Raw genomic sequence first — 13,528 nt, 5'->3', positions numbered from 1 at the left:
TCTGCCAATATAATTTTCTTTTGGGACCTTACTTTCCTCAGTTTTAAGTGGTGTTTTAAGGACAGCCCCTACTGATGGGGTCATTGTGAATGGGGACAGCTCCTGGATCAGTGGATATTAGTAGTGTATTGTTATCTAACACTTCAGGAGTCATTCTTAAAGCAAATACCAAAAGAGGTTGTCATTTATGTATTTGTTGGTGGAATTTTCTGTCCAGTCAGCCAGCTCCCAAATAATCACACAGAGACTTATTATTAATGATAAATGTGCAGCTGATAGCTTAGGCTCATTACTAACTGGTTCTTATAACTTAAATTAATCCATGTTCCTTTTCTATGTTCTTCTATGTGGCTCATACCTTTCTTCAGCATGGCATGTCCATCTTACTTGTCCCTGAGTCTCCTGGTGACTGTCCTTCATCACAGTGCTCTCTCCCTGTCCATAAGTCCTACCTAACCTCTTCTTGACTAGCTATTGGCCATTTAGTTCTTTATTAAATCAATGAGAGCAACACGTCCTCACAGTATACAAGAAGATTATTCCACAATAAACTATGGCTCCTGCTCACCATATAATGTCTTTAGCAGAGCAATACTATGAAGGTTGTTCAAGAATAATGTTTTCTTTTCAATGGGTATATTGAATTAGAAGGGCTTTTATGTGAATAATAAATAAGTCTAAGGGAAGATAATATAAGACAGCATGGTCAGCTTTGTTTGAAGTCCTTGGATTCATGCAGAAATATCTTCTGAAGTTTGCCTACGTCTGCTAAGTTGTAGATACTTGGACAGCTTTTTTAGGTCCTCTACCCATTACTTTGCCCCCTTAGGCATGAATAAGCCCCAGAGACCAAATGCAGGCAGAGGAGAAAAGCAGAAGGTTCAGGAGAGTCCTGAAAGATCATCAAAATTTGACTAGAACAGCCATGTCCAACCTCCAGACAATGGTCTACGTGTCTCAGTAAAGGTCTAAGTGTGGTCCAGTACATTTTAGGTTAATGCCATATTGCGACATCTAAAAGATAGACATCTGTGGACTGGAGGAGTGATCAGGTAGAAAAATTTGTTTTTCAAGATGGTCAATGTGCTGTGAATTAAGGAAGAAACTAGTTGGTGAGGAGAAGATGGACAGCAGAAAAGATTATCTTAGAAGGGGTTATTCACTAGGCAGCACTGGAAACCTGTGTGTGTGTGTGTGTGTGTGTGTGTGTGTGTGTGTGAGAGAGAGAGAGAGAGAGAGAGAGAGAGAGAGAGAGAGAGAGAGAGATATTCAATAATGGAAGAGTCTGTGGTAATTCAGTTGAACATTATGGTGTGGTGTAATGCTGGAGCAAAGGGGAGATTGGCTGTGGGACCCAGAGATGAGAATGGAGTGAACATGAGAGCTTTTGGGTGTCCCGTACTGGCAGTGACTTTCCTCTTCTCCTTTTTTCTTTCTATTTTTGTCCATGGGATGATAAGATAGCTGGGCACTGCAGTAGCAAGACTGGCCCAGACACTGCCCACAGGTCAGATAATTGGGCACATTGTGTACTAAATTATGAGTGAGCTCATCTTGGCTTTATGGCACCGAACTTCGAAACTATCCTTTATTCTGGAAAAAAAAAAAAAAACAACAAAAAGCCATGAGCCTCCGGAAAGCAATTTCATTCATTATCATAATAGTATCAGCGGCAGAATCAAATCATAGTTGACTCTCTAAAATTAATGTAAAATTGCTTCATGCTAGCTGGGTGGTACCTAATGGCTTCAATTGTCCTCATGGGAGGACAAATGGATGGGGCCTTAATTTTGCCACTGTGGGTAGAATGGAAAAAAAAAAAGATTGTTTAATACTTACAGGTAAAGTTGAGGGATTTAAAAAAAAAAAAGAGGACTGCAGGAGGGCTTGATTAAAAGAAACCTCCTGAAATATCAGTTCTTACCCGTGTTCCAATCTGTGCTGTCAGTCACCTCTTTGTCACTGTGGTCTTCGCAGAGAGACTGCACCGGAGGGCTGGTGCATTTTAGCTCTGCTTGACCCTTTAAAAACTGCTTAACGGGGATGGAGGACGCCATGAAAACAAGATCCCCCAAATCAACATGATCAAAGCCCATATGAACTCAGAGAGACTGAGGCAGCATGCACAGGGCCTGCACAGGTCTCTACCAGGTGCTTTGGGTATACAGTGTGGCTTCCAGTTTAGTGTTTGTGTGGGATTCCTGAGAGTGTGAGCGAGTGGGTCTTTGATTCTTGTGCCCTCTCTTGGGCTCTTTTCCTTCCGCTTGTCTTGTCCAACTCCAATGGGTGAGTTTTTGTTTTATCTTATTATATTTTATTTTGTTATCTTTTATTATTATCCCTTAGAAGCCTATTTGTTTTTTAGTGAGGCAGAAAGGGAGTGAATTCCGGTGGGAGGGGAGGTGGGGCGGGGAGAAGTGGGAGGAATAGAGGGAAGAATCACAGTATTTCTGGCCAGCATTTTAAAACTTATAGTTAACTATACAAACGATGCAAAACTAAGCCATTGCACTCTTACCCTGTATTCAACACTGGTGCCCCTCCTGGAGGTCATTATTACTACCAGGCAGGTGTGTTTTGTTCACTTTGATTTGTCATAGATGTACAAATAGGAAATACATAGTAGTATTTTCCATTTTCCTTTCGGTTTATGAACACAAGCATCAGGTTGTGGCTCTATACTTTCTTGGTTTTGTTCAGTGATGTCTCTTGGAGATGATATAATGCTCTGATGTGCAGATCTGTCTCCTGTTCCCCATTTTGTGGGGTTCTACAGTTCAGGAAGGCCTTTGTTTAATAACTGTCATGTGAACAGGAGTTTACAATGCTTTAATAACTTCCTCCTTTGTTGTTACTATAAATCATGTAATAATAATAATTATCTGTATGCTGTCTCTGTGCACATGTGTGAGTAGTTTTCAAGGAGAAATAGCTGGAGAGCTGAGCTGTGGGGTAGCTTGTTAGTTTGCTTTGGTAGTGCAAGAGATTGCCATCAAGGCTATATACATGCTTGGCAAATTCTCCGACCTGGAGTGCTTTGCACCCATAGCCCCGTTTTTAACTGAAATACATCCGTGTCCACCCATGAGCCCCTGAAGATGTTAATACTTTTGGTACAGAGCTCCTTTAGATCAGGACCTGCTAAGATGAAGGGCTATTTCTGAACTGTTTCATATGGCTCTCAATATTATATTCAGTGGGCACATTGCATTTATTAGAAGGAGATCTAAAACAATGAGATAATTACAGCGCTTCTTAAGTGAGATAATTACATTACTTCCTCAGTGAAATGTGCTTTGTTGTTGAAAGAGATCATAGCCATTGGAGAACTTATTCTCCTAATAAAATTTTTGTTAAGTGGTGGGCTGTGTACACTAAGGTTGAAACCTCTCCCGAGCACACTTGGGTCTCTCATGGCCTCATGTGGGAAGTGCAGCTGTGGTGTCGAGGGTCAGGAGGCCCTTCTGAATCCTGAATGAGGCCGGTAGGATGTGACCCTGCACCAAGAGCTTCCGTTCAACCTGTTCGGCTCTCTCCCCGGGAGTATTTAGCCACCTTGGTTGTGTTGGGACTGCAAACCCTGGCTGTCGCTTCGTTTCCCGGAGCTACACGTCCTGCTTGGCACCTTGTGGATTGCCACGCACAGGTCACGGCAACGTTTGTTTTCCGGTTCGGGGCTGCTTGACGACTTGTGTGCACCGAGTGCCTCGGTGGTTGGTGGTGGAGCCGTCTCTGGTGGTCATTAGTGATTTTACTCGTGTGTCCTCTGAGGCCGCTGGAATATTCCATGAGATTCTCCTTGCTGTGACCTCTTTCACATTCCTTCAAAACAAAAAAAAAAGTGAGTGGTTTTCTTGCATGTCTTTCACAAAGACTGTAGGGCCCGGAGAATTCACAGAGGTGGGCAGAGACATACGTCTGTTTTACTTATTTTTCTCATTGCTGTCGCAAGATACTCGACCAATGCAACTTAAGGAAGGAGTCGCTTACTCTGGCTTAGAGTTTGAGGGTCCAGTCCATCGTGGCCAGGATGGTATAATGGCAAATGCCCGCGGCAACCGGTCACATCGCACTCACAGTCAGGAAGCCCAGAGTGGTGCTTTCTCATTTTTATTGCCTGGGTCCCCAGCTCACGGGATGGTACCACTTACCGTCCCGTGTCAGCTCCCATCTGTGTTCCAGTCTGTGTTCCCTACAGTCATTTCACTGTCGTTGTCGTCGTTATCGTGTTCTGTGCAGACCAAACAGAGCAAGTGGTTTTCAGCTAAGCTTGTCAGCCAACCCAGTCTAGAGACTCCCTCACAGATACTCCGGGGGGTTTATGTCTCTGGTTATTCTAACTTCTGTGAAGTGGCTGGAGAGATGGCTCAGCGTACATCAAGGGGGCTCACTACTATCTGCATGTAGCTCTAGCTGCAGGGGATCTTATACCCTCTTCTGTACACACACACACACACACACACACACACACACACACACACAGACCCTGTCGAGGTAACATCGTTAACCACCGCAATGTCCAAACGAAGGGATCATCCTTACCAGATGTATACTTACACATGAGGAGCAGAAAGAGGACCAGAGGTGGCAGATTGGGACCCGCCCTGCCCAATCTGCTGCTCAGCTGTGTCCACTTGGCTCCTGTTTTTCCTGTTTAAACATTAAAGTTGGTTGCCAGGCTGCACAAACTGGGGAAGTTTGGCTTGTCTTGCAAAACTGGAATGAGGGGCTGGAGAGATGGCTCGGTGGTTAGGAGCACTTGTTGCTCTTCCAGAGGACCTGGGTTTGATTACCAGCACCCACGTGTCAGCTCACAACCATCTGTAACTCCAGTTGTAGGGAACCCAACACCTTCTTCTGGTCTCTTCGAGCATCAGGCACACACACGTGGTGCACAGGTATACATGCAGCAAAACACCCAGACACATAATATAAAACAAAATCTTAAACAAACAAACAAACAACAACAACAACAACAACAACAAAAAAGTGTGACGATTTGGACAGGCAGGGACCCTTACTTTTGCATCAGCAGCTGTCAGTGGAGCCCAGAACTGTACCTTCTAGAAGGGCCTAGACTTCCTGCGAATCTCCACCACCCCATCTCTCACCTCATGCATTCACTTAAGTTGCTTTCACGATCTGAGAGAGATTGTGATATTGAGAAAAATGGCAAAATGAGCCATTAGGAAGAAGGCGACCTTTTACATTTAAGCCGCACAATTCCTTGGCAAAGAAGTGAGATCGGAAAGCAGCCCATCATCTTTGTATGTGGAAGGACGGTGAAGCTTGCTCCACAGGATGCAGCAGTTAAAAAGAAGCTCTTTTCAGAATTTTTTGCTCTCTCTCTCTCTCTCTCTCCCTCTCTCTCTCTCCCTCTCTCCCTCTTTGGGTTCTTCGAGGCAGAGTTTCTCTGTGTAGTTTTGGTGCCTGTCCTGGAACTTGCTCTGTAGACCAGGCTGGCCTCGAACTCACAGAGATGCACCTGCTTCTGCCTCCTGAGTGCCGGGATTAAAGGCGTGCGCCACCACCACCCGGCTGCTGTCTCTTTTTGTTCTGGGCTGATGTAAGACCTTGTTTAAGTTAAGTAGAAGGAAATTTAAAAATACTATTTTAATTTAATTTTATTGTGCATGTGTGTGTGAATGATGTGTGTTCATTTACAGTCAGTGCCCATGGCATGGTCCTCTTGTGGAGGTCAGAGGAAAACCTTGGATGTTGGTCCTTACCGTCCACCTTGTTTGAGACAGGGTCTCTTTGTAGTTCAGTGCTGTGTATTCCAGACGGGCTGGCTGGCCTGTGAGCTGCTGGGATTCCTCTGTCTCTGTCCCGCATCTCCCTGTAGAATTGCTAGGACAGACGGATGCCTGGCTTTTATACGGGTCCTCAGAATTTGAACTCAAGTCCTCACATTTGCATGGCCAGTGCTTTATCCACTGAGCCGTCTTCCTAGCTAGGAAAAAACTAAACTAGCAACCTCCAATTCTTTCTTGCTTGGTTTCTTTTTCTTGTTCTTGTTCTCCTCCTCCTCCTCCTCCTCCTCCTCCTCCTCCTCCTCCTCCTCCTCCTCCTCCTCCTCCTCCTCTTCCTCCACCTCCTTATTCTGTTGTTTTGTTTTTGCTTTTTAAGATAGGGTCTCACGTAGCCCAGGCTGGCCTTGAAGTTGCTAAGTGGTCAATGTTAATCTTAAAGTCCTGGTCCTGTTGTCTCCAGCTCCCAAGTGCTACCATGCCTGGCTATCTACCTTCCTCTCTTTCCCTCTTCCTTCCTTCCCTCCCTCCCTCCCTCCCTCCCTCCCTCCCTCCCTCCCTCCCTTTCTTTCATTGGAGATCCAACCCAAAGCCTCACTCATGGGCTCTGCTACTGAGCACCCACATTATTTTTCTCACGGAACAGTCTAAGACTTATTTTTCTTGTAAGATACAAGGTTTTGCTATGTTGTACAGGTTGGCCTCACACTCTTGATCCTCCTACCTCAGCTTCTTGAGTGCTAGGATTATAGGTGTGGGCCATGGCACCCAGCTCTAAAGATCAATTCTTAAATGCCTTATCTCTCTACCATGATCTCCGGGGTGTGTGCATCATTATTTCTTGGGCTGCTTCTTGTTTGAACTTTGAGAAAAAGACACAGTACCTTCTTGGTAGCATTTTCTATGCATTTGAAATACAAAGATATTTGTATTTCTGAGATACCTTTGTGCAGTCTCAGATGACAGACTGTTTAACACTCCTTTTAATGCTTTGTCTTTTGGGGAAACTCTACCAGGAAACTGCCAATCATCCCACGGAATTCCCAGTCACCTGGGAACAACTGAACCACTACCGGGATGTGACTGAAAATGCTCGAAGTGAACTGGCAGCGACTTTGGTCAAATTCGAATGTGCTCAGTCTGAGGTGAGACGCTGTACACACTCATCACTCAGAAGTGAATCTTTAAAGCCTTTTATAGGGTAAAATGGGTTGCTGAGCATTAGAAACAAGATAGTAAACGAGGGCTTTTGACCTATTGACAAAGTTTAGACTTACTTTCCTTTTTTTTTTTTTTTTTTTTTTTTTTGTTTTGTTTTGTTTTGTTTTGTTTTGTTTTTCGAGACAGGGTTTCTCTGTGTAGCTTTGCGCCTTTCCTGGAACTCACTTGGTAGCCCAGGCTGGCCTCGAACTCACAGAGATCCGCCTGGCTCTGCCTCCTGAGTGCTGGGATTAAAGGCGTGCGCCACCACCGCCCGGCTTAGACTTACTTTCCTGTGTGCTTAGCACCTCCAACTCCATGCTGGCTTTTAGATTTTAGTGAAGTCTGTACAACCCGGGGACACCTGAGGACTTTGGGTTAAAGTTGCATGGGCCTTGGGGAACATGAAACCTCCTTCAGAATGTCTTCCCTTAATATGGATTCGCTTATATTCCAGAGCTCTTAGAAGGATTTCTGAATTCTCTTCCTGTGGGAGTTCTGATTGGGCAAATTCCAAGATTGGCGAGCGTAGTGGAGTTTTGGAGCCTCTCTGGAACCATTCTGCTCCAGAGCAGTGGCTGTGAGGGGTCTAGACTGGCCTGTGAGGTAACGAGTAGTGTCACTGAGGGTGCCAGGGACCAAATGAGAGATGAACTTGTAACATGTGTGTGACTCTGCATGCATGCACATTCTCAGTTCCAAAGAACCACATGTGTGTGAAGATAGTCCCGCAGAAGAGACTGGACATTCTCGGCCAGTAGAATGCAAACACCCACGAGCATTTTGATGCTTCAGAACCCACAGAAGTCCAAAAGTTCCCTTCGCATAATTTCCCTTTGTTGCCAGATTTCCCCCAAGAATCTGAATGTTATTTTCCTTTACCACCTACAATTATGGTCAAGAAGGCAAATGGGAGAAATACAGTGATATCCTGAACATCTGGATTTACTTGAGAGACAGTTGCGGCTGTGAAATCACAGTGTGGCTTGGAGGTTCCCCGAATCATTGTAAATCAGTGCTAAATGCAGCAGTACTGATAGAGTAACTGGGTTCCCACTGTGAAATATTTTATTGCTTTTTGTAATATCCACCACAAATGTTTCTCGAGTAGCATGAAATCAGCTTAAGATGTTGCTCAATTTTATTTTTGTCGTCTGTGTGCTGAGTATTGAGTTCAAGGTCTCTCACGTACTATACAATTATTCTTCCACCAGGCTATTACATTAGCCTTCAACTGATTTTCGTAAAAGATAGACTATGACTATTAGTCAGGAATTTATTCAGCCATAGTTTCCAATTTGGTAATGCAGACCCAAATTCAAGAAAGAGAAAGTGAAATTGGACTAGGTCATGAGTAAAAAGGTGAAAATTTAAATTACAATTTTGGTTCTTTTGGTAGGCACTTCCAATGGCACATTGTTAAATCTCTTTGCCCCCCCCTCCCTCCCCGCGGTCTCTTTACATTAGCTTCGAGAGCTCCGCTCCAAGATGCTTTCTAAAGAAGTTTGCTGTCAAGAGCTGAAGGCTGAAATGGAGAGCTACAAAGAAAACAGTGCCCGAAAATCATCTCTCCTCGTCTCTTTGAGGGGCAGAGTGCAGGACCTCCAAGAGGAATCGGCAGCTCTTTCTGCTTCTAAAATCCGAACAGAGATCTCTGCTCACACCACGATGAAGGAGAACCAGGAACTAATGAAGAAAGTCCTAGAATTGGATGAAAAATTACAGTAAGAAAGTTGGAAATGTTTCCCCGTTTGCTAGTGGCCATACAAGCTTTAGATCTCAGCCTATGTCTGGAGCGAACTTTGAATGTTATACATTATTTTTCCTTGAAACTCAAACTGAAAAAAAAATTACAGACCTCAAATATCTTTGTAGTCTTGGAAACTTTGCTCAAAGTTCAAATGTCTTCAAGTATTTCAACAAACATAGCATTGTCTTATGCATGCTTGGAACCTGTTGGTGAGACCCACAAAAGCTTAAGGCATATATTATATGTGAGATTTTCCTTAAGTATAAGCTTAACTCTGGAGTGACAGGGAAGCCCACAGGAGTATATTTAGAGGTTTGCTAAAAAAAATGCAAGGAAGCCAGACATCATCCCTAAATAGGTTTTATTGGCATTTTATACAGAGAACTCATGAAACTCAGGTTTTTTTTCCGCTTCATTCAGTCAAGAGGTCACTATTAAAACAAAATTGGGAACTGCTGACTCCCAAAATATATTTTAAAATTCTATGTATGACTTTATTTATTTATTTATTTAAAGATAAGAGTCTCTCCATGTAATTCTGGCTATCCTGGAATTGTAGACCAGGCTAGCCTAGACTCATAGAGATCTGCCTACCTCTACCTCTCAAGTGTTGGGATTATATTAATATGTTTTGAGACATGGTGTTGCTGTGTAGCATTGAACTTAAGATGGCCCTGCCTCTGCCTCCTGAGTGCTAGGATTACAGTCATGCCGTCCCATGACCAGCTTTAAATATCACCATTAATGAAGTAGTTGATACTGTTTATATGTATTCCATCTTAAAAATGAACGGGTGCTCCCAGCCCCTGTCCTTTTCCACCTATAAACAAACTTTTTTTGTTTGTTTGTTTGCTTGACTTTAAACCAGGCTCTCCCTGTGTAGCCCAGGCTGGTGTTGAATTCACAATCCTCCTTCCTTTTCCTCCTGAGAACTTGGATTACAGGAGTTCTTCAGTCTTTTTATGAACCGGTGTCTCCAGTTTATCTCTTTTCTCTGCTCCACTGAAATTCCTTGGTATGATCACCAGTGATGGTACAGGGCTGCTGGCCTCTGCAGCATCAGTTACGGCTGATCTGTGAACCAATTTCTTCCCTCGGCTTCCAGGACATTACACACAAATGGTTTATCTCTTCCTTTTCTCTTTTTCTGTTTTTCTTCTTCCTCTTGACTTCCAAATATTGGGGTGCCTTTCTCCCTTATTTCCATGCTATTTAATCTCCTGTCTTTTAAGTATGATCTAGATGCGGGTGATACCGCAGCAACTCTGTTCCAGCTTGAAACTCCTCTCACAGCACAAGGCACACAAACCTGGGCATCTTCATGTGGACGCCCAGCAGACATTTCAACTTTATGTATCTGACACTGGGATCCTGAGGTTCCCACCATATCTTTCTGTACTTATTTGATTTGGTGATAATTTCATGCTTCTAGCCATCAGGTAAAACATCCCTGGTTCTCTTTTTCTTTAATATTCTTCTCTATTTAGCAAATGCATTCACAACATCTTAAAATAAAACTAAATGTTAACTATTTTGCATTTGTTACCCCGATCACATTATCATCTCTCACCTGGACTTATTGTAGCAAGGATATACTACTTGAAGACCCTACTCCTGGTACCAGTTTATTCTTTGAGTAATTTAGGGTATTATTATAGTATAATGGGACATGTGGCTTAGCCAACAGAAATTTTCTTTTAAATATTTATTTATTATGTATACAAGTATTCTACCTTCATGTATGCAGGCAGGCCAGAAGAGGGCACCAGATCTAACTACAGAAGGTTGTGAGCCACCATGTGGTTGACTGGGAATTGAACTCAGGACCTCTGGAAGAGCAGCCACTGCTCTTAACCTCTGAGACATCTCTCCAGGCCCCAGCCAACAAAAATTTATTGCTTATAGTTCTGGAGGCTGGGAAGTCCAAGATTAAAGTGCTGACTGATTCATTTCCTGGTAAGGGCTCATTTCCTATTTGAAGACGAATTTCTTTTTTTTTTTCTCCCATGGTAGAGAAAGAAAGAGAGATAGCCTCTTTCTTGTTTCCTCCCAAAATATAATAATAATCTTATTCATAGGGATTCACATTCATGACTTAATAATAACCTCTTGGAAGCCTCAAGTACACATACCCTCTCAACAGAGGATGAGTAATTCAACATATGGGGGACACAGAAATAACCAGTTCAAACATGTTTTTCTTTCTTCTGTCAGTGTGCAACCCCAGGCAGAATGATCCAGAATTTAAGTACACATTAGATGTCATGTCAGTCCTCAGCTAGGACTCCTCCAGTGACTTCTCTTCTTACTCAGGGTAAAGACCTAGTGTTTTTACAACCAAAAAGGCTCAGACTAACCTGCTCATGTCACCCTCCTCTCCCTTATCCCTTCTGTTCCAGACCACTGGCTTCTTTGCTGTTCCTTGAACTGACAGACACGATCCTTCCTCAGGCCCTTTGCAATGGCTCATCCCTTTGTCCCCAAGGTTCTTGCGCAGAAAGCGTGGCTACGTCTGATCCAGACGCTCACTCAGAAGGACCTGTGCATCGAGTCCTTCCATGAGTGCTGTGTCTACAAACTTCTTACTCCCTTTTCTTTTTGATCGTTTCCCTCCAGTCTTTATATGACAATTACATGGATTAATATTTTGATAAGCTTCATGGAGCAAGGATTGTTATCTATCTTGCTCACTTCTGTGTGGGAGCCAACAGAGGTTCCCTCTAAGGCCTTACTCAAAGTCAGAAAGTCTGAGCTTGCCTCACCCAGCAGGGCTGCATAATGGGATGATTTGGCCAAAGGCGTGGTTACCAGGTGTTTTGAAGTGTCTACACTTGTTGCTACTTTATACCTCAACCTTGGAAGGGGAAGGTCTTTTGCCCCTCCCCTTGGTGATATTTAAAAGGCCCATCATGAATAAAGTCTGGGTGACTGAGTATGGACCCAGGGCCCTCCTGAAGCTATCCTGTGTCTCTGTCTTTTCTCTCTGTCTGTGTCTATATTTCTATGTAATAGTTCTTCACATCTCTCTCCTCCCACCAAGAACCCTTTGACAGGTCGGAGCTGGACCCCGACACTTCTGCATCTTTTGTACCCCGATAGGATCCAGTCATAGTTATGTTCATTAATTATCTCTACATAAATGTGTAATGCAAATGTCATACACTTATTGTAAAAACACCCTTTCAATACAGAAAATCTCAAGAAGAAATTAAAATTACTTAAAACCTTTGTTTATAGAAAATCTTATTAGCATTTTTGAATAGACTTTCGGATGATTTTGCTGAATTGCATGGTGTAAGCTGGTACTTTTTCTGACTGCTACATTGTTGATGTTTTAAAAAGTCATTTAATTTATCATCTTAATGGCATTTTACATTCCACTTCTAAAATAGCTTATTTGGGAGCTGGAGAGATAGCTCAGTAGATAAGAACACTTCCAACTCTTTCAGGGGAGCAAGTTTGGTTCCCAGCACCCACATGGCAGCTCACATTGGTCTCCTTATAACTCCAGTTCCAGAGGATCTAGTGCCCTCTTCTGGTCTTAATGGGTACTAGGCAGACATGTGATGCACATACATATAACTAGCTAAACACTCATGCCCATAAAATATAAATAAATAAATCTTCAAAAGCTTAACTTACTTAAAACTAGTTCCTTGGCTCTTTCCTTTAAATACTTAGATTAGTTTCATTAAAAAGTTTACCATAAAACAATCTGAACAGGACATCTGCAGACACTCATATTTTTAGTTATGTGGATAATTCCTTAGGGTAGATTCTTGGGACTTTATTTGGTCAGTTAAGAAGCAGATAGCTATGGACATAGTTTAGGGACCTTTGCAATAGAGCTGTGATGTTGAAATCTTGTAGTTAATGTGTGGGGTCACCTAGGCAGATCTATCAGAGCCATGGCAGGCATTGTGCTTTTTTTGTGCGTGCAGAAACTACAGATAGATCAACACTAGTCATTTATTAATGCACTTTCCTAAATGGAAATATGATATGCTTTTGAGTACGTGCAATTACATGCTTTGTTAATCTTTGAATAGAGTCAAAAATTTTTCAGTAAACACTTAACGTGGGAAAAAGAAAGCAATAATCATGATTATTGTCTAGAATACTGAAAAATGGTACTAAATTACTGAGATGATTCTAATTTGCTTTAAAAGTATGCCTGTTTTTTGATGATATCTCTCTGAACATTGAAAGCATTAGAAATGCACTGTGCTATTTCAATAGACCTATTGGAGACCAAATACCTGACATTTCATTGACTTGTCAATTTCCATACATTGCCAATATGCTAAAGATTCTCTGTGTGCCTGCTCATATTACTCTTTGCTGGTGCTTGAATATTTTCCTCTCCACAGGTGGAGTATCCCCTGCTTCGGATATTATCTTTGTATGTATGTATGTATGTATGTATGTATGTATGTATGTATGTATGTATATGTGTCCACCAGTTATACTTGGCTATGAACTAGGACCTTATAGATCACATAATATCTAAAAAGAAAATGAAACTTGGCCTTCTAGCATCCATACAGTGCCATTCTCCTCCTCTCTGAGGTCCCAGTAGAGGCCTCGGGGCTTGTGGATTGTGACCACACCCATGGTGGAGGGTCTGTGTGTGAACTAAGTGCTTGCCTTCATGTCTGCAGATCAGTTGAAAACAGGGGGCAAAGACTCTTCCCCTCCTGGTACTAAATCCAGGTACCATGGAGATTTTTATCTTCTGTAGACTGTAGGTGTGCTGAAGTGGCTCCGGCATTTCTCTTTTCCTGCCAGGACTTAGCTGTCAATCATTTGTACTGGGACATTACGACGT

General features: G+C 42.7%; 1 protein-coding gene across 1 annotated transcript in view; it reads left to right on the top strand.

Moving 5' to 3' along the window:
* Positions 1 to 13,528, top strand: part of Ccdc170 (coiled-coil domain containing 170) — a 77,652-nt gene that overhangs the window by 14,726 nt on the left and 49,398 nt on the right. Inside the window, exons 2-3 of the mRNA XM_052750954.1 lie at positions 6,767 to 6,895; positions 8,418 to 8,674. Of these exons, the coding sequence (XP_052606914.1) occupies positions 6,767 to 6,895; positions 8,418 to 8,674 (386 nt within the window). The remainder of the gene's footprint in view (positions 1 to 6,766; positions 6,896 to 8,417; positions 8,675 to 13,528) is intronic.

This window comes from Peromyscus californicus, unplaced genomic scaffold, assembly GCF_007827085.1.
Source record: "Peromyscus californicus insignis strain IS unplaced genomic scaffold, ASM782708v3 Scaffold_22__1_contigs__length_63687245, whole genome shotgun sequence".
Lineage (NCBI taxonomy): Eukaryota > Metazoa > Chordata > Mammalia > Rodentia > Cricetidae > Peromyscus > Peromyscus californicus.
Note: the sequence above shows the minus strand (reverse complement) of the source record. Positions and strands in the feature narration are given on the sequence as shown.